Source organism: Neoarius graeffei, chromosome 5 (genome assembly GCF_027579695.1).
Source record: "Neoarius graeffei isolate fNeoGra1 chromosome 5, fNeoGra1.pri, whole genome shotgun sequence".
Lineage (NCBI taxonomy): Eukaryota > Metazoa > Chordata > Actinopteri > Siluriformes > Ariidae > Neoarius > Neoarius graeffei.
This window is the reverse complement of record NC_083573.1, coordinates 57,595,076-57,622,172: the sequence shown is the minus strand read 5'-3', so window position 1 is coordinate 57,622,172 and position 27,097 is coordinate 57,595,076. Positions and strand designations below refer to the sequence as shown.

At 39.4% G+C, this 27,097-nt stretch overlaps 1 protein-coding gene across 2 annotated transcripts; it reads right to left on the bottom strand.

The window, feature by feature from the left end:
- Positions 1–2,376: 2,376 nt before the first annotated feature.
- ddx61 (DEAD (Asp-Glu-Ala-Asp) box helicase 61) lies at positions 2,377–26,690 on the bottom strand. Of its 2 annotated transcripts, none has more exons than XM_060922139.1 (14): positions 26,544–26,690; positions 20,964–21,865; positions 20,810–20,873; positions 19,221–19,325; positions 17,096–17,225; positions 13,438–13,584; positions 13,162–13,256; positions 12,201–12,323; positions 11,705–11,833; positions 8,156–8,272; positions 7,940–8,003; positions 7,751–7,852; positions 4,177–4,373; positions 2,377–3,347 (listed from the first exon to the last, which is right to left on the bottom strand). In XM_060922139.1, the coding sequence occupies exons 2-13, from the start codon at positions 21,122–21,124 to the stop codon at positions 4,180–4,182; spliced, it is 1,431 nt and encodes a 476-aa protein (XP_060778122.1). In that variant the 5' UTR covers positions 21,125–21,865; positions 26,544–26,690; the 3' UTR covers positions 2,377–3,347; positions 4,177–4,179. The 2 variants fall into 2 exon arrangements, with proteins under 2 accessions (XP_060778122.1, XP_060778123.1); XM_060922140.1 differs by having other exon boundaries at positions 13,162–13,247.
- Positions 26,691–27,097: the final 407 nt, after the last annotated feature.

The window sequence follows — 27,097 nt, the reverse complement described above, 5'->3', positions numbered from 1 at the left end:
ACTGAAACAGCGCTGATTAAAGTTATAAATGACATATGTCTTAATACTGATGCAGGCAAAACATCGGTCCTGGTGTTACTGGACCTCAGTGCAGCTTTTGATACTATTGATCACAACATACTGTTATATCGACTTGAACACTGGGTTGGGTTGACTGGTAAAGTTATCGACTGGTTAAAATCATACTTAAAAAGATAGAAGCTTCTTTGTTACCATGGGAAATTGTACCTCAACATCAATGTCCTTGACCTGTGGTGTCCCCCAGGGGTCGATTCTTGGACCATTACTATTCAACCTTTATATGCTCCCACTTGGACAAATTATCAAGAACAACTCAATTTTGTATCACTGCTATGCAGATGACACCCAAATTTATTTTCCTCTATCACCTAATGATTATACCCCCCTTGAATGTCTCTACCAGTGTATCGACCAAATCAACAACTGGATGTCAAAAAATTTTCTTCAGCTGAACACAGATAAAACAGAAGTAATTCTATTTGGGAAAAAGATGAAAGACTCAAGATTACCACTATTCTTGACACAAAGGGGATTAAAACAAAAGATATGGTTAAAAATCTTGTTTTCATGGACAGCGAGCTAAACTTTGACAGTCACATGAAAGCAATTACTAAAACATCATTTTATCACCTAAAAAACATTTCCAAACTAAGAGGACTTATGTCAAAAAATGATCTGGAAAAACTTATACATGCCTTCATCTCTAGTAGGGTTGATTACTGCAATGGCCTTTTCACAGGCCTGCCAAAAAAGACCATCAAATGACTTCAGCTGGTTCAAAATGCAGCGGCTAGGGTTCTCACACGAACAAAAAGAACAGAGCACATTACTCCAATTCTAAGGTCCCTTCACTGGCTTCCAGTAAGCTACAGAATTGACTTTAAAGCATTGCTGCTGGTGTACAAATCTCTAAATGGTACAGGGCCCATTTACCTCTCTGATATGTTGCAGCGACCTAACCCAATCAGATCTAAGCAGCAAAATTTACTGGTAAAACCTGTCATTAAAACAAAGTGTGGTGAAGCAGCTTTTAGCTACTATGCAGTACAGCTATGGAACCAACTCCCAGAGGACATCAAAAATGCTCCTGCTGTTGGCAGCTTCAAATCTAGACTAAAGACCAAGCTGTTCTCAGATGCTTTCTGCTAACTGATTAATATCGTCATCTTTACGTTTTAAACTTTCTTAACTTTTATAGTCTCTGCATGTTTTAAACTTTACTTAAATTTTATTCTGCTGTTTTTTTTACAGAACTTTTACTTCATTTTATTATTTTATTTCTACTATTGTTTAATTCTTATTTTTCTTCCCCATTTATTATGTAATTTTATTTTCTATTGTTTACTGTTTTGCTTTTACTTCTGTAAAGCACATTGAATTGCCACTGTGTATGAAATGTGCTATATAAATAAACTTGCCTTGCCTTCAGATGTGCTCGGATGGTCTCGTTTATTGTCGGAATTCAGAGAAACAACCCGAAGTTGGCCGACAGTGCGAACGGCATTTCACCATTAAATGACTGTTAAGCCAAATTTGGTGCGTCCATAACCTTCCCCTGATGCTTGCAACTTGGTGTAGATGTTCATTTAGACTAATATAAAATTGCAATACCCCTCATTTGGAAATCACATGTAAACAAAAGGCATCTCCATAAATTAAAGCATCATATACTAGTTTTGGCTATAAGGCTATTTGCCCTGATTAAAAATAGCTAAGCAAACTGCTGTGAGATGGCACAGATAACGTTATGTAGATCTACATATGTATTTATAGGTGGCATTGTTAGGTTTATTGTAAGTTTGTTTAGACTGACATTCTGCTGACACATTCCAAGTTGAGCGCTGCATGCACTCATGATTGACAGCTCTTGCTTTGCGCACTCGCACTCCCACTTCCGAGTCTGTGGCGTTATGATTCCAACCGCGATTTCATTCTCCTCTCATATGAAGTGTTGCGCAACCACAACCAGCTCCTCAGATTATACACTGATTATATATGATAGACATAAATTAATAATTTATAAAATTTTATTTTAAACACGTTTTTAGTTAGCGGGACTGCAGCTTATCACCTCTCCCGCATCGTGCACTCCCCCTCCCGCCCGCAATGAGCTTTCAAAATTTGTCCCGCGTCGCACTGCTTTGCGTCGGGTACCGCGGGAGTGCAGGGCTCTACCTTGAATCTTTGATGTGTAAATGTGTAACCTATTAATTGCCCACTTTAGCATTTTTATGTTGGATATCCAGATATTTACACTGTTCCAGACAGATCAACAAGTAGTGTTAAATATACAAACAAAATTGTTAGAAGAATTTCCATAAAGTGGTGAAGGAGGGAAAAAAAAATGCATGAAAATATGGGAAAATATGCTGGATACTTTATTTCTCTTCAAAGAAAATGAGACAGTGTAGATGCTGGCACTGACATCTGGAACAAAAAGCTTTGGATCGTCTCCCTTGTACATGTCAGTAAAAGCACAACTTCTACTCACAATGCATCAAATATGGTAAAATTTAAACAAACGGGGGAAGCAGGCTTGAATTGGCTCAGGTTGGCACGAAACAGCTTCAGGAACTACATACACAGGCAAGTGCTTTTTTTTTTTCCTTTTTTTTTTTTTTTTAAACAGTAGCACTTGTCAGTCTGTATTATCAAAACAGCAATGAACAAAAAAACCCTCCATTGGGTAAACTGGTAAAATACAGGCTGGCTCAGACATATAATAAAGTCTTATAGGAATGCATGCCATATTTAAAAAAAAAAAAATTCTAATTTGCTAATAGAGCAAATTCAAAAAACCTGATTTTGTGCTTTTAAAAAAATATATTCAGGCCACTTAATCCTGAACCAGGGATCCCACTGAGTGTTCATAAAGCACTAAAGGCACTTAGGTTATGCATAACTGTGTAAGCAAGTGCTCATCTAAGATCACAGGAAACTATACAAAATCACTTTCAACTGTACTAGCACTTTTTTAGGGGGCAGGGTTGCCGAGGTAGGTTTTACATATGACCATACTGAACTGAAGTACCCTTTCCTATTTGGTAAAGCAAAAGACCAACAGGCAAATTTAACATATTGGGGGGACAGTGATGCAAAAAAAAAAAAACAAAAAAACCCAAACATTCTTTTAGAGCAGTGCGAGTAACATGCAGGGTGGTATTTAACAGTTAAGAGTCTGACAACTTTGCAGAACCAGTGAAAATGACAAATTTGGAAGGGGGAAAAAGGTCAAATGAAGTAGAGGGGACTTCACCCTTGTGCCCATGTTCAACACAAGATGTGCAAAATGCCAGGCACCATCCATCTATTCTCCAGCAGAGAATCTGACAAAAGAAAATAATCTGAATTAGAAACAATATTTTTGTACTGATGTTTCTATAATATTAAAATTTGTTTCCATATAAATGTATAAATATACAACATTCCTCTATAACTATTAATAGTATTCATATTTCCCATGTTAAATATTGTAGTTTTAGCTTTGGTTTATATAAAAGGACAGGATGCACCCTTCCCAGAACAGTTTGTTTTGAAAATCACATGACCACTACTCTGCTAGCTTTCTGTGCAGCAAATTCACAGCAAATTCACCATTAGTGATCCCTTCGAAATCCATCTCAAACTCCCCCCATCATATGTGGAAGTTTTGACTAGAATACACCCGATATTTTCTTTCCTTTGTAGCCGCCCTTTTCTAGTCCGTTACAACCGAAGAACCATACGAAAATAGAATGGATCAGTCAAAAGGATTTGAAGTGTAACTATTTAAAAAAAAAAAAAAATCTCTCTTCAATTTCATGGTACAATTTATGATCTATAGCTTAGGATGTCACCAGATAGTTGTGGATTGTCTTAAAAACCGTGGAACGTCCATGGACGCCAAAATGGCAGCTTGCTATTTGGTACAGAAGCTTCTGGGAAGGGTGAACGAGCCCCTGTAATTTTACTGATGAAGGTCTCTAACCAAAGTACTGTTTTTGCTGCTGTTTAATAAACATTTCATTTGTAAAATTACCTGTATTCACAAAAAGGATGTCAAAGATATTTGTATGCAACAGAATACCCGTTCCTTTACAGCACAGATCAGCAGCAATAATCACTACAAGTACAGGCAGGCCGATATCCTTCAGACTACAGAGTTCAGTCTCTCACCAATTAAGGTGCACCGAGTGCAGCTTCCTTCTCTTCCTCTTGGTTGACTGAGTGGAACTCTGCCACATACAGGCTCTTATCGATGCTACCAGGAATGGGCTTAATGTCGGTCACTAACTGGTCCTCAATGGCCTTCAGATTGAAACGATCATCTGAAGTGATCAGATTAATGGCCAGACCCAGGTGCCCAAACCTGCCTAGTAAAATACAAAGAACATTCTAAAATAAATACTCAAGTATGTAAATTCAATTTCCTGTCTACTGTATGTAATCACCAAAGAATCTAAAGAGATTCTTTACTTAATTGGTTTGCCCCTTTTCTTTTAATCATTGTTGCATAAATCTTGACAATTAAACAGCATTAAGACCACAAAAATACAAACACACATAAAACCTTCAAAAAAGGTCAGAGAATCAATGTAAAATAGTGTCAAATCAAGAAAATACAATTTGCAAACATTCTATTCAACTGTTAAAAGATTTGCAAATGTGCAATACTACAAGTGTAAAGCAGAGCTCAAGGTGAGCTGTTAAAGCAGTTAGTAGTTTAAAAAAAAAAAAAAAAACACCTGAAGCCTTTATTTATTGCAATGAAAACACAAGTGTTTTGCTGTATCCAAAACAGCAAGAAGGCAATGTGAACAACCTAAATTCCACCAAAAATTTTCTAAATTACATGTGAAAAACCGGCCCACTAATTTACCCAACAGGATCTTTACAGAAAGGCCAAAATGAAAGCAGGCAGGAATACACCCTCAAAGCACTTTATTAGGAACACCTGTACACCTACTTGTTCATGAAATTCTCCAAAATCAGCCAATCATGTGGCAGCAGTACAATGCATAAACTCATGTGGATACAAGCCAGCAGTTCCAGATAATGCTCACATCAATCATCAGAACAAGGAGGAAACAAATGTGATCTCCGTGATTCTGACTGCGGTATGACTGGTGGTGCCAGTCTGGCTGGTTTGAGTATTTATATACTTGCTGATGATATGGGATTTTCATGCACAACAGCCTCTAGAATTTACTCTGACTGGTGCAAAAACAACAAAAAGAAAAAAAAAAAAATACAAAAGAAAAGGGGGGGGGGGCAGTTCTGTGGACAGATATGCTTTGTTGACAGAAATCAACCCCCCCCCCAAAAACAAAACAAAACAACGGACTGGTTTGAGCTGACAGCAAAGCTACAGTAACTCCGATAATCACTCTGTACATCTGTGGTGAGCAGAAAAGCAACACATCAAACCTTGAGGCAGACTGGCTACAAATGCAGAAGACCATGTCAGGTTCCACTTCTGTAGTCAAGAACAGAAAGTCAAGGTTGCAGTGGGCACAGGCTCACCAAAACTAGACAGTTGAAGACTGCAAAAATATAACATGATCTGACAAGTCTTGATTTCAGCTGAGGCACACAGATGGTAGGGTCAGAATTTGGTGCCAACAGCATGAATCCATGAATTAAAACCGCTTTGTGTCAACAGTCCAGGTTGCTACAGGTGCTATAATGGTGTGGGGAATGTTTTCTTGGCACACTTTAGGCCTATTAATATCAAATCACTTGAATGCCATAGACTGAGTATTGTTGCTACCCGTGCATCTCTTCATGACCACAATCCTCTAATGGCTGTTTCCAGCATGACACACAACGTCACAAAGCAAAAGTCATCTCAAACTAGTTTCATGAACATAAGGAGTTCTGTGCTCTTTAGTGACCTTCCCAGGCACTGGATCTGACTAATAGAACACTTCTGGGATGTGATAGAATAGGAGATTTGCAGCATGAAAGTGCACCTGAAAAATCTGCAGGAAGTGTGTGATGCAATATCAAACCCTCCCAATTTTTGGGTGCTTGCCAGAATTCAGGTGTAGTGACAAACAGGTTTTCCCAAGCCACCATATAACTGGCTTTATATCCCTCATCAAAAACATTCCCATACAGGGATTGGCCAAGGATAGCTCATGTGACATAAAAATAGTTCCACCATTGATTAAGCAATGTATCTCATGATGGCGCAAAAAATAAAAAATTTGAGAGTCAGTCATCCTGGATATAGACCCCTTTCACTGACGTCACCCGAAACCGGAAGTAAACAGACCCTGCGCCATTTTGGAAGACCAATAAGGGGATAATAACGGCAGCGGTATGTGAACCCACGAGAATAAAGTGGAGTGGCAAACGACTTAAACAAATCTGAGCTGTTTTATTTATGATTTATTGGCCCAACAGTAGACTTGAAAGAAACCTGTGTGAGACTTGGCAAAAAACTGTGGATATAATGGATAAGTCTGTGCATGATCTGCGGACACTGAGGTAAGCAAACGCAAGAAATTCAGATTTAAAACATGCTAAAGTGGCCCCAAGTTGATAACTGTATGAGGAGCAAGCCTCCCAGACTTCTACAATTTAATAATAATAATTTAGGATGGTTTGGGGCTTGCTCGCTGCTGCCAGGTTGGTTGTTGAGTAGCCTGACTGTTTTTTTTTTTCTTGCGTGTGGTATCACTGTTGACGCGAGGTTGTTTTTTGAACATGCCAATGCAGACACGATTTCCCCTGATGAGTTATGACTTCAGACGCGATGTGTGTGGGGAGGTGTGGAGTCCGCGTGATATGTGCGTAAGATAGGCTTCTCATGTGTTTGGAGATCCGCGCTCCGAGACAAGCGCAAGCACCCCCCAGGGAAAAAAAGGGACCCCCAAAAATATCAGCATAGTTCGAACACTGAGTGTAGGCACTGGGTGTAAACAACAAATAGTTTACAATGTCTGGGTAGCAAACAGATGGCAGAATTGGTGTCAGGTCCTCCTTATGTTTCCATTCTCCCTTGCCGCGAGTCTTATCATATGGGTCAAACCCATCAATCACAGCCAGTTTCTCCACATACCGTGCCCTTTCTGCAGCTGGTAATGTACTCACATAACCAGAATTATCATCCATCATGTCACTTTACTCTCGCTCGTACTTTGTTTTATATTGTGAGTGCATGTACTTGGTCTTCCAATATGGCGCCTAAGAAAATCTCGCAGCGTGGTGACGTCATGTGAAAGGGGTCTATACCATGAACTGATAGCACGGTTTCAAGCTATACAGCCAACTCAAGTCACAGCTGTGACACTGCGAGCATTTGTGTGTGTAGATCTACCCATCACAATTATGCCTAAAGAGGCAGAGTTAGATTTCTAATATTGTTTTCAGGTTTATTTCTAATGGTCAAGACTCTTAGGTTTGGAAATTTTGTGATGAGGGATATAAATCTAATATACCATGCATTGAGAGGTTCCAGTAATTATGGTTTCTCTGAGGTGACTGGCATAGTGCCATTTTCTTTAGGGCTGTGCCCCTCACAAAATAGTACTATGCCAGTCATCTCAGAGAATCCATAATTTCAACCAGAGCCTCTCAGTGCGTGGTATATATTTGATTAATATTGCTTCCCTGCTATACAGTAAAACAAGCTATAAGAAAGGTTTGGATCAAGGAATTAAGAAGTACTTCAGATCTTTTCTGGAGATTTTTAAACTTGCAATAAAGAATTTTATACATGTAATGCAGATCAAAAGGTATTTACCTGATCGACCGATGCGGTGTAAGTAGGTCTCTGCATTTTTGGGAAAGTCAAAGTTGATGACCACATTGACAGCCTGAATGTCAATTCCTCTGGTGAAAAGATCTGTTTAAAAAAAAAAGTCATTACAATGCTGAATATAATTAAATGAATCACCACTGTGGATTAGGCTGAAGAGCAAATTATACTGACCTGTGCAAACCAGGTTTCGACACAGACCGTTTCTGAAGTCATGGAACACTCGATTTCTGTATTCCTGTAATACATGCATTTATACTGAATGAAAATCTCAGTGAGCAGTCGAACTAAAACCATGTGCTTTTGCTGAAGAGAGGGGAATAATTTCAAAAGCAGTGGCTAATAAGTCATTCGAATGATTACCAGATACAAAAAAAAAATTTTTTTTACCTGCATCATTTTTGCATGGATGTAAAAACAGGAGTAGCCCAGTTGTGTGATCTTCTTAGCCAGGAGTTCCACCCTCTGGGTTGAGTTACAGAAGATTATAGACTGGTTGATCTGGAGCTAAATAAGAGAGCACAAGAAGAGATTGTGAAGGATATTTAATTTATTGAAAATCACAAATTAACAGTAGCTCTACTTATCCTAAACTACCACTGTTTCTCCAAATTTCCATGAAATTTTTAGTGTTAATAATGAAGGTAGACAACTGAATGGATCTAAATTATTTGAGAGTAGAATGGAAGGTGGGTTGAGAGAACAAGTAACTCAGGAGAGGCAATGCTGCTCAGGGTAAAGTGCAAACAAATCTAACCACAAAATTCAAGTCTTAAAATTTACTTAGCTCAGAAAACTATTGGTATCCTAAAAAGCACTGATATTGTTGACTGCGATGTACTAGTGCATCTCAAAAAATTAGAATATTGTGAAAAAAGTTCAATATTTTCCATCAGTTATTTAAGAAAGTGAAAATGTTATATTATAGACTCATTACACAAACTAAAATGTTAAGCATTTTTCTATTTTAAATCAGTATGGCATACAGTACAAAAACAAAACAAAAAAAATCTCAAAATATTAGAATATTTCATTTCGAGTTTGAGTAAAACAGTATGAACACAGTGTATCTCTCGGTCTAGTTCAGTACACACAACCACAATCATGGGGAAGACTGCTGACTTGACTGTTGTCCAGAAGATGATCACTGATGCTCTCCACAAGGAGGGTAAGCCACAAAAGGTCATTGCTGAAAAGGGTGGCTGGAAAAGGTGCACAAGCAACAGGGATGGCCGCAGTCTTGAGAGGATTGTCAAGAAAAGTTGATTCAAGAACTTTGGAGAGCTTCACAAGGAGTGGACTGAGGCTGGTGTCAGTGTATCAAGACCCATCACGAACAGACATCTTCAAGAAAGGGGATACAACTTGCGCATTCCTAATATCAAGCTACTCCTGAGCCAGAGACAATGTCAGAAGTGTCTTATCTGGGCTAAGGAGAGAAAGACAGGGTTCGTACACATTTTAACCAACAAATTTCCATGACTTTTCCATGAGTTGGCCACAAGTTTCCATGACTATGCTTAACCTCTAAAATGTCAATGTATGTATTAATTCCGCCTTCCGTAGAAGTCATGCATTATGTTCATTGTGACTCAGTTATTTGTACAGTAAATACTGCCACATTGTGGACTAAATGTGCAACTGCAAGGTCTGCATAAGCCACGATTTCAAGCACTGGAAATTTTCAACACTGGAGCCTGGGACATAATTTGTCTTTTTACAGCGAAAGAATTATAAAGAATAAATATGCATGCAAATGCGCCATCATTCAACTGTTAGCTAGCCATCTAGTTTTGCAGATTGGAATGCTGTGCAAGGGCAGCATAGTATGTATGAAATTCATTAAACTACACGTAAAAATTATCACTGTGAAATGACATAAGAATACGCATAATGACAAATTGTAGGATTATACAAAAACATTTATTTAAACCATCACTGACATAATGATTCAAACTTTCGTCGAACAACATAACATAATTTTGCTCCGAGAGGCGGCTTAACGTCAGACCCTTAAAGTAGGAAGCTAGTCCAAACGTGCAGAGATATGCACACTTGCGTTCACCGCACGCAAATCTTGTGGCTATCTGACTATCGGGAAACATGGCCTGGAACAACTGGGCTGTATCCTCACACGACCTGAAGGAGTAGTGAGCTTTGATTACCTTTAGCGCCCAGAATATCTCCGCAGTAAGCGAGTCATTTCTAGTCACAGCACTTGAAAGCGTTCCTTGTCTCAAAGAAGTGGTGGCAGTAATGCAGGTAGATGTCGGCGTGGGTGTCATCGTGTGAGGTTGAAAAAAACTGCCGATTGAGTTTGCTTGGTGGGCCGCGACTACAGTTTGGTGCTTAGCGCCTTTGGCATGGCTAGTAAGAGCTGCTTCTCCCATGTTAGCTATGTCGAATATTTTACTGCACAAGACACATTTGGCTCTTCCAGGGTCCTCTACCCTCTCCAACCACGATTTGTATTTTTCGGCATGAAGCCAGACATTATTAAATGTACATTTCCCTGGCATTGTGTACTTTGTCTCTTGGCATAGTACAAGCCACGCGATCTGATCTAAAACACTGAGGGAAGTTTACATTGCATCTAGGCAACGCACGTCACATGTGATATGAACAGCGGCCGAAGAGGGGGAAAAAGCGGATCAGTAATGATCTCCGCACTGGCCGGTTAATCAAATCAACACGCACAATTTTCTTATTATAAGTTGTTTACAATATACAATAACCAATTTTAAATCACATTGTCTGTTCACAAAGGAAGGCGGATAAATTCCATAACTTTTCCAGGGTGCTCGTGTTTCCAGGAGTATTCCAGTCCTGGAAAACGACATAAAAGTCACATTCCATAACCGTGCGAACCCTGGAAAGAAATGGACTGCTGCTCAGTGGTCCAAAGTCCTCTTTTCAGATGAAAGTACATTTTGCATTTAATTTGGAAATCATGGTTCTAGAGTCTGGAGGAAGAGTGGAGAGGCACAGAATCCAAGGTGTTTGAAGCCCAGTGTGAAGTTTCCACAGTCTGTGATGATTTGGGGTGCCATGTCATCTGCTGGTCTTGGTCCACTGTATTTTATCAAGTCCAAAGCCAACACAGCCATCTACCAGGAGATTTTGGAGCACTTCATGCTTCCATCTGCTGATGAGCTTTTTGGAGATGCTGATTTCCTTTTCCAGCAGGACTTAGCACCTACCCACAGTGCCAAAACTACTACCAAATGGTTTGCTGACCATGATATTACTGTGTTTGATTGGCCAGCCAACTTGCCTGACCTGAACCCCATAGAGAATCTGTGGGGTATTGTCAAGAGGAAGATGAGAAACACTCGACACAAAAATACAGATACGCTGAAGGCCACTATCAAAGCAACCTGGGCTTCAATAACACCTCAGCAGTGCCACAGACTGATCACCTCCATGCCACATCGCATTGATACAGTAATTCATGGTAAAGGAGCCCCAACCAAGTATTGAGTGTATAAATGAATATACTATATATTGAGTGTATAAATGAATATATATATATGAACAAAAAAGGCTTTAAATATTTCACTTTACATGTAATGAATATAGAATATGAAAGTTTACCTTTTTGAATTAATTTATGAAAAAAGGGAACTTTTTCATGGTATTCTAATTTTTTGAGATGCACTAGTATACAAGAAGTACTGATGATTTCAATTGAACACTCATTTTCCCCATTTTATCCCACAAGTTGCTTCAACTGTTTTCGGATCCTATGGGAATATTGCATTTCGGCAAAATAAATTTTGTTTGGACACAAAAATGTTTTTGTAATATATTTGCATGAATGTACATATTACAAATGTTCATGCTTAAATAAATATGATAAACAGCTTGAATTGGACCAATTTTGTTTTGTAATTAAACTGTAGATGTAAAATTAAGAAGAAATTCAGTTTGCCATCCTACCCTTGAGAAAAGCGTGTTGAGGCAGTGCACTTTCTGTCTCTCTGTTACATATGCATAGTACTGAGTGATGCCCTTTAGAGTCAGCTCATCCATCAGGTTAATCTCATAGGGCTTTCGTAAGTGTTTTGACTGTACAGAACAGGAGAATAAAAAAAATAAATAAAAAAGTAAACACAGATGCAGGAGAAATATATACAGGTTAAAAATACCTTGATTTCAGAACTAAATTGAAATTTATTGAGATATGAGATTCATAAATCTTGTGAGCAGAGAGCAAACATACTAATCCTTGTTATTAAAAAAAAAAAAAAAGCACACAATAATGAACATTCAAAACTCAGCTGAAAAATTTGATTCAAGAAAATACCACTAAACAAATTTTAGTTTCCAGATGAAACGTAAACTTGTATGAAAATTAGATTCCTAAATGCATAAAATACTTCACAGCCTCCTGCAACTGACACCACCTCTGTGTTTTTCTGGTTGCGCCACTCACCATGAATTTTTGTACAGTGATTGGGAAGGTGGCAGAATAAAGCAGAATCTGACGATTCTTGTCCAAAAATCCAATAATATCCTCAATGAGGATGACAAAGTCTTGAGAAAGCAACTTGTCTGCCTAAGGAAAGAGGAACAATAAGAGACACTCAAACAACAGAGCTTTCGTTCTGTGTATGGAGCAGTTTATGTTTCTGCTCTCATATTCTGATTTTCAGTAAGGCTACCTGACATCCTCCTCATAATCTTAAAGTGCATATTCTGGACCAATTTCGTGTTTTTTTTTTAATATGAAAGTATGCCCCTTTACACACTCATCCAGAAAAGTAATTTTGCACAAGGCCATCTGTCTACAGCAGAAAAAAATAAAACGCGTCTGGAAAAATCCCAAGGGAGTCTGGAGTCAGATTTGTGATGTCACCTGCGGAAGCGCCAGCAGGCTGCAAGAGCTTTGCACGGTTTCAGTGCACAGCCTGTGTAGACCAAGCACTCCCATTTCTCTCTCATTGTCCGGTCTTTTGGGAAACGATGAGTACTAATCCCATCAAGATTGGTGTTGCTACACCCTCCTACGATACATCTGTTAACCATTTTAATAATTACGTGATAACATGAACAATTTTGCAGAAAACCACCAGGTCGTTTTCTCAAACAAACCAGCGCTGACGTAGGATTCAGAGGGAGGCGTCCCGCACGTGACGTCACGAAAATCAATGTTTGCCAGGAAATCCAAATGCCAAGTTTTTTCAGAGGCGGACCAATTCGCCTCAAATGGCTTGATTTCAACTGAATTTTTCTGGTATTGCGCAAGGTTTAAAAAAAAAAAAAAAAAAAAGGCACAAAATGTGACAGATATTTGACCAAAGTTTAATATAAAATAGGAGAACTACATTGATCTTGCTCCTGAATTTACCCCTGATATGTACTTTAAGATTTTATGCGTCAGTAAACAGACCTACCTCATCCATCACCATCATGTGGACTTTGTCAGCTTTGGCCACACCTTTCTTCATAAGGTCCAGCAGCCTGCCTGGAGTGGCCATCACTACATGCACTAAAGAAAGGCAAAGAGGGGAAGGGGGGAAAAAAAAAAAAGAAATTTGGAGTGGGCAGAATATAGAAATACATGTTCATCAGCCTAACTCTTTCCAGAAAATGCAGAGGAGGTTTTATGAATTTTATCGATACATTTTAGTACAGCCTTCTCAAACTGTTGGTAATCTGTGCAGGCTTACCCGTCTCATCCAGGCGCATGATGTCATCCTTTAGATTGGTTCCACCAGTGGTGGCCATGACCTTCACTCCCCCCATGTGCCTGCTCATATTGATACAGATTTGGCTCACCTGCAGAGCCAGTTCACGAGTTGGCACCATTACTATGGCTAGGGAGCAAGAGAGCATGGGAAAGTTATTCAGGCGCATAATGTTTCAACACAATAGCAAACTGACGAACAAGGTCACATGCTACCTGGAAATCTGGGATACTGGAACTCCTATTTCAGAACCACAGACAGACTAAATGCAAGAGCTAGGTGACAAAAGCACTCCGATATTTCATATATACAAGTGACCTATACACATCAGAATTGTTTGTCTCAAAAAAGCCTCAATGTCCCGTCTGCCTACCACAAACAGCACACGTTAAAATCAATGTGTTTACTGGACAACCCCAATTCCAGTGAAGTTGAGACACCAGTGTAAAATAAATAAAAACAGAACACAATGTGCAAATCCTTTCTGAATTATATTCAATTGAATAAAAACACAAAGGCAAGATATTTAATGTCCAAACCAATAAACTTTGACAATCCATATCAAAGGATTCAGAGAACCCAGAGAAATCTCTGTGCATAAAGGGCAAGGCCAAAAACCAACATTGAACACTGTGACCTTCGATCCCTCAGGAAGCACTGCATTAAAAACCGAACATTATTGTATAAAAGAACATTACTACACAAGCTCAGGAACACTGTTGTTGGTAAACAGTTCATAGCTGCATCTACCATGCAAAGCGAAAACAATACATCAAAAGCATCCGGAAATGCTTCCAAATAATAGACCCAAGCTCATCGTAGATGGACCGACAAGAAAGTGTGCTTTGACTTGACTAGTCCACATTTTTAATTGTTTTTGGGACACTGTGTCCTCTGGACTAAAGAGGAAAAAGATCCAGACCAGGCCTGGAATTTCGTCATTTTAGGGGCAAGGCCACTTGGCCTTTTGTGCTGTCAATTTTTTGAGAGCACGAAGGCCAAAAGCCAGGGCACCAAGGCCATAAAATAAAACAATGATTTTAAGTTCACGTCTATAATGAATTTAATTTAAGGACTAAATGACTCACCAACTCCAGGTTGGTGGAGAAGTCCTGCCTCAAGTGGAGGAGTTTAAGTATCTCGGGATCTTGTTCACGAGTGAGGGAAGGATAGAGTGCGAGATCGACAGGCAGATCGGTGCAGCCTCCGCAATGATGCGGTCGCTTTACCGGTCCGTTGTGGCGAAGGAGCTGAGCCAAAAGGCAAAGCTCTTGATTTACCGGTCGATCTATGTTCCGACTCTCACCTATGGTCATGAGCTTTGGGTAATGACCAAAAGAACAAGATCGCGGATACAAGCGGCCGAAATGGGTTTCCTTCGCAGGATGGCTGGGCGCTCCCTTAGAGATAGGGTGAGGAGCACAGTCACTCGGGAGGAGCTCGGAGTAGAGCCGCTGCTCCTCCACATCGAGAGGAATCAACTGAGGTGGCTCGGGCATCTCTTTCGGATGCCTCCTGGACGCCTCCTGGACGCCTCCCTGGGGAGGTGTTCCAGGCATGTCCCCCCAGGAGGAGGCCCCAGGGAAGACCCAGGACACGCTGGAGGGACTATGTCTCTCGGCTGGCCTGGGAATGCCTCAGTGTTCTTCCCGAGGAGCTGGTCGAGGTGTCTGGGGAAAGGGAACTTTGGGCTTCCAGGCTCAGACTGCTGCCTCCGCGACCCGGCCCCGGATAAGCAGACGAAGACGAGACGAGACTAATGACTCTTCTGAAGAAGATTAGAGTCTCAGTCGAAACTATCAAGCAGGTAAAGAAACATCTCCTACACTATGTCTGAAGATAAGAAAATATTGAACACATCTAAACTTATCAATCCATCACTCACTTCAAAAAATTGTACAGCTTATTAAACCTATATCCTCCCATAATTTTTGTTCAATTGACACCGAATGTGCAAGAGCATCTTCAGACTGTACTACTACTATGCAGACTTTTGATTAATCAAAACTGAGCCTGGAGTACATCAAAATGTTTGACTGTAAATGGAACATATACTAGAATGTATATGAAAATGAATAAATGTTAATGTTGTAATGACGCCAAAAACAAAGAGAAAATCTCTTGCGATGGTGATCTCGTCAAGATGGCAGCAGTTACACTTCGGTTAAACAGCAAAAAGAAAAACATACAATACTAGTAACAAAACAATGCTAACTGTAAAAAAAGTGGCTATGAACAGAAAACAGCACATATCACGCATCATATTACGGCAGGAACAAGCAGTAGTAACATCCATGACCTTATGCTTAAAGCTCGACAAAGGAAAAACTTGACAGCAAGCTAATTAGCATTTGTTACCGGCTACAGTCGATACTCGGCACGTTAAAAGTGGGTCAATGTTGTAACGACATAACGTTACTGTACAAGCAATGCTTATTTAACGGTAACAAACTTAAGCCCTATGTGTTGAAATTCCTCTTTTATTTGTTCGTTAATTTAATCACACAGTCTTGCCTCCGTCAACAACTTCCCTCCTTCTGTGAAAATTCAACGTCTCAGACGCGGACACAAGTGGGCGGGGGATGCGTTTGATTAAGTATCCTGGTTGGCTGGTGATAGATTGGTGTCATTATAGCACGTCGGAGCGGTTCATGCCAGGCTCGAGTCCGATCCACCACTGATGAGTTGCCCAATAAGAATCCAGAATGTCATCAAAAGACGTATTTTTTTTCTCAGTAGACGCAGGTGATGTTAAAGCCTATTGGCAGTCACGAGGCAGACTACAAAACCGCAGGGCATCAAGGCCACTGTGGCCTTACGGCAGATATTTTTTTCCAAAGGGCACAAGGCCAAACTGAGAGGGCACGAGGGCCGTGGCCCTCATGAAATTCCTGCCCTGATCCAGACTGTTACCAGCACAAAGTTTAAAAGCCCATCTGTGATGGTATGGGGATGTGTTAGTGCCCATAGTATGGGTAACTTTCACATTTGTGAAGGCATCATTAATGCTGAAAGGTACATACAGGTTTGGCAACATATGTTGCTCCAATTCACACATCTTTTTGAGATATGTCCCTACTTATTCCAGCAAGACAACACCAAGTTATAACACTGACTTCATAATAAGAGTGCAGGTGCTAAACTGGCCTGCCTGCCTCTCACTGAAAATGTGTGGAGCATTATGAAGCGCAAAAAACAGAGACCACAGACTGTTGAGCAAATCAAGTCGTATATCAAGCAAAAACGGGAAAAAATTTCACATTCAAAACTTCAACAGTTAGTGTCCCCTGTTTCGAAATACCAGCTGTTATTAAAAGAAAAAGGTGATGTGCTACAGTGATGTAATACAAGCCCTTGTCTCAACTTTTTTTTAAAACATGTTCCTGGCATCAGAGTGTATATTTACAAAAAAAAAAAGTTTCAGTTTGAACACAAAATATCAAGTCTTTGTATTGTATTCAATTAAATAAAAGTCAAAAAGGACTTATAAATCATTTCATTCTGTTTTTGTTGACATTTTACACAGCGTCCCAACTTATTTGGAGTCAGGATTGTATTATTGTCTCGTCTCTAACAACAGTTTTGAGCCAAATTAAGGACAGCATAACATGCTTTGTTTAGTTTCTCCAAGTCATCTTACCTTGAATATGATCCTTTTTTAGGTCAATCCTCTCCAGGAGAGGGATGAGGTAGGCGCCGCTCTTCCCTGTGCCATTTTTGGCCCGGGCTAGAATATCCCTTCCTGACAGGGCAATGGGAATGCTCTCCTCCTTCAAAAGTAAAGGCAGAATTGGAAAATATAGTCCCATGATCTGTCTTCGCCCCCCCCAAAAAAATATTTAATATTACAATCCAAGTGATGCATTCTGATAAAGAACAATCAATAACACCAATACATTTGTGCCTATTAGATTAACATTTCTATCCAACAGAAAATTCACACCAAATCAGGCACTACAGATCATTTATGTCAAATAAATTACAATTAACAAAAATGAATCTGATCCTGAAAATACAGCTGCTGTCCTATCTGGCATATTGAATTTGTTTGTGAGCTACAATTTACTGATGCATGTTCTGTGACTGGATTGCCAGATCTGCTCGACAAAAAAAAAAAAAATCCACTTAAAACACAAGCATATTACATTCACCTAAATCGTTTTAACCAAAATCCTAAAATGTATTATACATTGCATTATTATACAATTTGTCATACATAAACCAACAAGATTGCATCCACCTCCAACAAATCTAGTTTGTTACCAGTTTGTATGCCTGAAATACCCTTAAAATATACAAAACAGGAAGTACCAACTCGTGGCAGAGGCATCAAAAAATGGTTACCGATTCCTAAATAGAAGGTTGGGTTTCAAGCCCCAGCACTGCCAAGCTGCCACTGATGGGCACTGAGTAAGGCCCTTAACCATCTCTGCTCCGGGGCGATGTATTACGCCTGACCCACCTCTGACGCCAGCTTTCTAACAAGCAGGAATATGTGAAAAGAATTTCACCATGCTGTAATGTGACAGAGGCTTCTTCCAATATCTTGACTGACCTTGATCGATTACTTAAAATGCTTGGTGAAGTCAAATCATTATTTAAAAACCACACACACAAGCAGAAGTCACTGCTAAGTTTAATAGTGAAAGTAAAAGCATTTCCACACACGATTTGGACTAAACAGCTGTGTGTCCATAAGAAAACCACTTATTAGTGAGGCTCATATAAAAAGGCTTCAATTTGCTAGGGAGCATAAAGATTGGACTCTGGAGCAATGGAGAAAGGTCATGTGGTCTGAGGAGTCCAGATTTACCCTGTTCCAAAGTGATGGATGTTAGCGCAAGAAGGGAAGCGCATAAAGCAATGCACTCATCATACACAGTTGAGTGTCACGATCAGTTATTGCTTCTTTTGGTCAGGTCGAGGCTCAGAAAAAGTTGAGATGACAAAATTAAGTCAGCTGACTACCTGAATGTGGTGAATGACCAGGTTATCCCATCAATGGGTTTTTCTTCCCTGATTTCACAGGCATATTCCAGGACAACAATACCAGGATTCATCATAAACCTCAAATTGTGAAAGAGTGGTTCAAGGAGCATGAGGAATCATTTTCACCCAACTGAACTTAAGTGTGCCAGAAGAGATTTTATGGTGTAGTTTGACCATTGCCACCAATACAAGATCTTGGTGGGCGAAGAAGAAGAAGAGAGAAAAGAAGGAAGAGGAGGGAAGAGAGAGAGAGAGAGAGAGAGAGAGAGAGAGAGAGAGAGAGAGAGAGAGAGAGATAAAAAAAAGAAGCTATTTTGGATGGAAAGAAATGTTGTGACATTGCATAAGGTTGTCAAAACAATGCCATGGTGAATGCTTGGCATAATCAAGGCTAAAGGCGTGTGCTACTTTTTTTTGTTGGCCAAGCAGTGTATATGCAAGCACACCTGTGAAGATAATTTGAGTAAGCTGGAGAAAAGCATCAGACAACTATAAAAGGTAAGAAAACAACTATTAATAGAAATGACTTCCCAAGCTAATGTGAGCTCATCACTGACTTTTTCCCCCCCAGAGTCTTGTAATGAATGTACACAAGTAGTTGTCTCACTGTACTGACAAATATAAAATCACTGCTATTGGAGACATGAAATTTGCACCATGTCAAAACGGCAAACGTTCCATAGCCCAAGTGTAAGTATCCCATTCTATAAGAAAACCACACACCTGCAAACACTGAAGCTGATCTGTGTTGCTTAACTCAGAAAGGTTCACAATACCTGAATAGGAGATGGCTTCTCCCAACCCATTTCGAAGATGCCCATTAACAATTCACGTTTAAGGCAATAGTCTTCAAACTCGTTCCCCTTGGTTGCCGTCACATCCTGAAAAAGAAATTACTTGGGGTTTAGGTTGTTGTCTGTAAAAAAATATTTTACAAACTCTTGAGGGATAACAAATGCAACCCCCCCCCCCAAAAAAAGCACATTCATGTTCAAGTCAATTCAACAACAAATACTGACTGAAGAACTACAGCTGAGACCAAAAGTGATTCTGTGAAAATGTACAATAAATACAAGTACCATGATAGTACCCTGAAAATTCATAAGGGAATAACTGCGTTTTTGAAGTAAAAATTCATACAAGAAATTAAGTACCATATATAGAGGAAGCTCACACAGAATCTAAAGACCTTGCTTACAATTTTCTTTGCAAACATAGCAGTGTCAAATGTTTTTCACTTGTTCACAAATGAAGCATACACGCTATAGAAACAATCACTCAGTTCCACGCTCTACATGCTGCGGCATGAAAGCTACAATTGTTTGCATGAATATGACAAACAAGTATGCTGGTTGCTCTGTGATGCTGTAATTACAGCACTCTATACATTCCGAATCTCACCATCTGCTGAACCAACACATCTGCTTATTGGTTGGACGGTTTATAAAAGCTGGATTAATTAGTGATGACAGATTTTTTTCTGAATCAGGAAGACACAGGCATGGAGAAATACTAATGAGACCGAGCAAATAAAATTTAGAGCAAGGCCATCTACGGCTGATTTATAGCTGTACATAACATCTACGCGGAGCCTATCCCATGGCCTAGGTCACTGTCAGCATTCATACCCCAGTACTGGTGTGTCTGCGTTGCTCGGCAATCACACTGTCAAAACACCAGACTGAAACGGAGTTACAGCTAGTAAATGCTGAGCAAGTTACTTTTACTGAAGTTACCACAACGAAGAAAAGACGCCAGAGGAGATGTTGCACACACCTCTCTTTGATTTTATTTCCATATTCGGGCAACTCAATTTAAATAAATAAATAAATAAAAAGAGGCGCACAAGAAGCAACCAGAAATGCATGGGACAACATGTGATGCTACCAAACACACCAATCACAGTTGTTGCGGTCTACATTGCGCAACATGTAGTTACATTTCTGGGGAGGTGTGTGAACAGCTTACGGCGTAGGGTACGGAGCTAGACCGTACCTACTCTATAGATTCTACACAGAAGTATAAACCAGCCTACTCTCTTCCTGGCACAACATGCAGTCTCCTCACAGTTAACCATACCGAGAGGGAAAAAAAAAAAGACGTTAGCCAGACTTAAACTTTTCTGTGCTAGGAGAGGACAGAGCGTACCTCTTTGCAAAATTGTAGGCCAAAAGCCTGCTGATGGTTTTGTTGAGGGAGCAAACATGACACTATATGAAAAACATTTTGTAATCTAGTACTTAAACCTATATTCCAAGACCTGGAAGAGATGTGTACAAGACAGATTTCTTTGGGGGGGGGGCACAAAAAAAAACACTACTGTCTTGACTCTAAAAGCATGCATGTCTGCAATTTTCTAACTTACTGAGGTTTTCACTCTCATATCTTTCTGTGGGAGCTGCAGGGACTTCTTCCAGTCATCTCCAAACCTGAATGAAAGATATGTTTAATCTTATTTCAAAACTAACAACAAAGACGTACACAAGTGTAAACAATACATACATATTTTTGAGGTTTACCTGATACCACCACTGGTGTGTGGTATGCTGCTTGCTTTCTGGGAGGCACTGAGCACTGCTGCTGGTTGTGATCCCGACTGGAGGTCCACTGACCTGGGCTGCCCATTCTGCTTGGTGACTCCCATGACTGAGGTGGGGATTTGTGTTCTTGCAGTGGCCATTACTACAGGAATAACTTTTCACGGTCGTTTTTCTTTTTTTTTTTTCAGATTTCCTTTCTAGGCTGCTTATGTTAATCTCCTGTTCTTTCACTGCTTCTGTCAAACCCAATGACCTAGCGTGTAAACAGTTGTTTTGTACTACTCTCACTTGTACGTGCAGACCTCTTGAAAAGAAGAGGTGTTGACGTATGAAAATAGTTTCTAAGAAAACTCTCCCAAAAGAGGAGAAAATTGTATTTATAAGAATAAATATAAATCTGCTGGTACTATTAAAACACACAATTTGCAAGTGTGTATTTTTGAATCATTCAAATCTTGCCTTCGGTCTTTTGTATGTACGGTAAAATCAAAAATATGCTTTTTCCCCCCCTTTGTAACTTTTGTTATCCCTGAAGATTTTTGTAAAATGTTTATTTCTATATTCAACTGACTTCCAGTATTTTTGTCTGACTCTGAGGTACACTACCTTTTATATTTGTTTTTGGATCCAAGTGCTGAAGAGTGTATGAAATTTAACTTTTAATTTCAGGTTATGAGCTTCAAAAACGTTTTGATGTTTCTTTATAATTAGAGAAAATGCAATGCCAATATGTCCCAAGTAAACCTAATGGCAATATATTTAACTTGGAAAGTTAATACAGAATTACTTCAGTTCTGCATTCATTAGCTGCTTTCTTTTCTCTCTGGTTTGTCGTCTCTGAACACTTCGGTGAAGAAAAATCCAGACTCTGCAATCTGCACCTTTAAAATATAAAATTAATTATTAGACAATATTTAAACTAGATCAAATAACCCTACTTGCCAGGTCATAGTCAGAAAAAAGGACAATTAGAACAGACTTTAAAGTTTCTCACAAATGAATAATGTTGGTATAGTCCGGGATTTATTATTGTCTTTCTTAAATCATTATTTTGTCATTAAGTGTGGAAATTTAAGTGGAGACTTGCAAAAATTGTTTAAATAAATAAAGGTGTACAGTGTCCAGCTAAGGGGTCCCCCCTGCACAAAAAATGTCATCTACGTAAAATGTGCTCAAATAGTTTTTTCCCTCCCCCCCATCTTTATAGGCTATAAAAGAAATCTTCTGTAATGTAATCAGACATACATGGGGTGAAAATGGAGGTAGGAGTGATCGGGATGGAGTGGGGGCAGGTGTGGGGCACGCAGGGATAGGACACAGAGGACAGTACATTATGTAGTGGCAGTGTTAATAATAAATACAAGACAACAATCCAATATTTCCAAGCATATCCAGCAAACTCTAGGTAGGAAGAGAATGGCAAAAAAAAAAAAAAAAAGTGCTCCGAGAGCACAATATCCCCCGCTACAATATACTGCAAACAAAATTGCAATGTGTGTATTACTGTCCTATAACAAAACATTTTGCCAAGTTTCGTGAAAATCCTCCAAAAATGGTGAGAGGAATTGATTTCAGAAGGTGACAACCCTTTCCGGGATGGACAGCCTTCGCCACGACATAATCCCCCTTCGGGCCTGTCGGCCAGCGGGGGATAAAAATCATGCCTCAGAGCTAAAAGCCAAATATGTTCTCCTGTTTTGCTTTTGTCAAGATTTCACTGTCAAGACTAGTCCCTGAGAGAATTGGCTCATTAGGATGCAGTGCTGCAGCACAGCAACCTATGGGCTCCCCTAGGGGAGCCCATAGGTTGCAGTGCAAAGCACTGCAACTATTGTTCTTCTACGTATTTCTTCTTCTTCTTCTTCTTCATCTTATTCCTACGCAAATTTTGATTTCGATTAACTCAATAACCGTACGTCGCACACAGACAAACAATATATCAAAATGTGCGGCTCGATCGGACTCGCTATGCTATTACTTTTCTCTACAGAATACGATTTTTTCGCGACGTAGTCGCGAAAAAATCGTCCAAAAAAACCCCATTCATTTCTATGGAATTAATTTGAAAAAAAGCACTTTTTCAACGTTTTTCAAACATCCGCTGCTCTGGCATGCTTTAACCTAGAGACGTGATTCAAACTCTAAAACGTAGGAAAACTTCTCCTCTGTGGATCTGGCATTCAACTTTTCTGCTAGGTTCTACACTTTCGGATCAGTCCCAGCTCAACCGCCATGTGGGTTCCGGGAGAAAATCCGGCTTTTGAATGGGTGTCTATTGCGTTACACACCAGTGAGGGTCATTAAGCTTAGAGTGGAGAGAGGTTGAAAATAAAGCTCAAACTTTCTCGCTTAAACTGTGTTTTCATCCACAAATTTCACTCTACAGACATGATTTTCTCAAAAGTAGTAGGAAAACTTGTCCTGATTCACACAATGTGTCTACCTAAACGATAGGATTTACGGTTTTTGAATGAGAAGCCTCAAAGTGAGGAGAGCACAGGTGAGCGGCCTCATTGACTCCTATTATAAACGTGCCTGAAAAGTCACTCGTTTTTAACTCCCTGTAGTGTCCTCATTTTTAAGAGTACAAACAAAAAAATACATCATTTTATTCAGGAGACCCTTCTAGCGCTCAGTGTGAAAGAATTTTGTGAATAGCTGCTTCCGTTGTCGAGTTATTTGTCATTGTTCGAGGTCTGGTCCGTAGTAAAACACAGCACAATATTCAAGACCTTGTGTGTCTTAGCTCATTGACACACATTATAAACGTGAGTGAAAAGTCACTCGTTTTTAAATCGCTCTAGTGTCGTTATTTTAAAGAGTACAAACAAAAAAATACATCATTTTATTCAGGAGACCCTTCTAGTGCTCACTGTGAAAGAATTTTGTGAATAGCTGCTTCCGTTGTCGAGTTATTTGTCATTGTTCGAGGTCTGGTCCGTAGTAAAACACAGCACAATATTCAAGACCTTGTGTGTCTTAGCTCATTGACACACATTATAAACGTGAGTGAAAAGTCACTCGTTTTTAAATCGCTCTAGTGTCGTTATTTTAAAGAGTACAAACAAAGAAATACATCATTTTATTCAGGAGACCCTTCTAGCGCTCAGTGTGAAAGAATTTTGTGAATAGCTGCTTCCGTTGTCGAGTTATTTGTCATTGTTCGAGGCCTGGTCCTTCATAAAAAAAACAGTAGAAAACTCCAGCCCTTGTGTGTCTTAGCCTCACCTTAGCCGCCCACTTTATTAGGAACACTTCTGTTCGTACATACAAACTACAAACACTCTTCTTAGAGTTTAGAGTTTATTTTATTTTTAAAAGGGACAGTGCACAAATTAAACATTATCCTTGTGGTAAGGACAGATGTCTGTCCCAGGTTATAGCAGTACATGCTAATTTCCGCCTGTAGTCACTTTGGTTATACTCTTGAATAGCTCTTCTTCATGATGGCTGCTGTCTCGAGCACACACACAATCATTGCATTGAAACATCATTGCGGGTCACACATTCACGGCCAGCAAACATGCGTGACCGAATTGCTTCGCGCACTGCATCCTCTCACAATTTCCCCCGGGGAATTGTCCGGTCTAGTTTTCTCTGTTCATTACTCATGCTGTAAAAATGACCAAAATACACAGCTCTATCACGAGGTACGCCACGATCTTCAGATAGCGGGCTGCACTGGCTAGACAACCATGCCGTACCACTGAGCACGCTGCTGCCCGAGCGTCGTCCCAGCAAACTCGTGTCCGATTGTAACGGTTTTTGCAGCTTTCCCACTCATTATACAAGGAGAATAGGTATCACTACGTTTTCAAATGTTTTCAGTTTAGTTGCAAGAGTGTAGTTTTTTTGCTGGTGAAATTTTCACATGGATTTAAATAACTGATAAAACAACTTCAAGGACTAACGACCACAATTTCCGGTAAGATGATTAATACCATTCCTTAGCTATAATTTGGTGAAATTCTAATAAGATTTGATGATCAGAAAGTTATTTCTGAGCAGCCGAAAATCACCTACTCTACATCGTGTTCACCTCAGTTTGAGGCTGGTAGCACAGAAACGCTTGTATTTTCACCTTGATTTCCATCAAGCACACACCACCAATGTTCCACCCTGCATTTGATAGCTGATGATTGATAACATTTAAATCTATTTTCACCTGTTGAAATTTTTTTATCTTAGAGATCTGAATAGTATTTGTGGACAGATGGATACCGGTGCATTAGCCATGTGAATGGCCTTCCTGATGTCATGTAAGATAAAATCTTGCTTTGTTGTACAAACCTGTATATTGTAGTTTTTATTAGTCAGTATGCTAATTTGACAATACTTTTAATGGAGACCACTTATGTTCACATCATTTGGACATCTGAAAACCTTGTGAAGTTTACTTAGCTTTTAAGAAAGTTATGATAATTTTTAGGCCTTGAACCAAAGAATCACATTTTTCTTTGCTTCTGCAAATGCCAATCCCAAAATCTATGCTATTTAATGAGGTTCATTTTGCGGTCACTTTTTTTCTCTATGCCAAATACAGTAATCATACATATATAAACGGAAAGGTATTTTCAAGCTCTCTAATGTTTATCTCAGGTCAAAATATAATCCTTGAAAAAAAGAAAAGGAAAAAAAAAATCCAAAAAGCCTATGATCATCCATCAGCAAGTAGGTGCTCTATCAAAGCATTCTCACGTTTGATCCAACAGAGATTATTAGTCACAGTATCCAGCAACCTGAAGAATTAAGGAGGAGGATGAGACAAAAACAAACCAAAATATAGGCCAAAGTGGGGTTTTTTTGTTTTAGAAAATGTGTGAATCTTGGACAGACCATTAAAAAAAATAAATTTCTGATAAACTGTCTTAAGTCAGGACAAATTTCATTGAGAGGTAAATTTAAAATTTCAGATGTGGACGTCTAGGAGCTAGTACTGAAATGAAAATTTCATTTTGCTTGTAATCTCCTGCTGAAAAATGCATCACTCCAGTTATGACAGTACAACACTGTTCAATACCATTAAACATATGGTTATGAGCCCAGATGGAGGTTCGGAGCTAGTTAATATTATAACTTCAAATGCTTTATTTGCAACCAAACAGATTGCCACTTAAGCTGCAGTCTAAATGTTTAACCCTCTATATCTTCTTGATCAGCTTACTGTTAGCAATGGCTAGCTAATTAGCATCAATACTCAGCTGGCCCAAAAGTAGTACACAACTATGAGTAGTTAGCTAACGTTGCTAGTTAGCTTTGTGGCGTTCAAAATGTAGGTAGCAAACAATAGCTAACAGTTAGATAAATATCATATAGTCGATTACTCTATCAAACATTAGACAAATTAAGCTTTATACACAAATAATTAATATTAAAACAGTATATGGTCGGTGTATTAAACGTTAAAAGACCACTCGGATTAAGTTGTTGAGCTAGCTAGCTAGCTAGCTAGCTAACCAACCTAACTTGCTAGCTAACTAGCTAGCGAGTTCGGGAGAGCGATACTATAAACTAGTATGTTGATGACTTCTCAAAATCTCAACCGAATTCAAACGTTACCTTTTTACCCTCAATTACTTCGATTTTCGCTGTTCTTTTAAACACAAGTATCCGCTTCTGTGTTGAGAAACTCCTTGTTACTGTCGCTCTCTTTCACACTATCCCTTTGTCTCTTCAGACTTCAGTTAACATGGCCGCGCGTGCACAAGTTCTCACACAAATGACGCAACACCTCAAAAGGCCAATCACAGAGCGAGGTTTGAATTTAGAGGGCGGGGCCTCCACCATACCTTGCTGCAGGTGTGTACAGTACAGTAGAGATGTACACCAGGGAAAAAGCACTCTTAGTAATTTAGGGACATTCACAAATGGATAAAACAAAAAGTGTCATCATTTCCAGATTCTATTTCGAGAGACAATATAACATTTGGTATGATCTTGCAAAACAAAAATGATGAACTCTTTAGTAATGTTTGTTTGTTTACACAAGAATAGACATCTAAAATTCATCTCATTCATCTCTAGCCGCTTTATCCTGTTCTACAGGGTCGCAGGCAAGGTGGAGCCTATCCCAGCTGACTATGGGAGAAAGGCGGGGTACACCCTGAACAAGT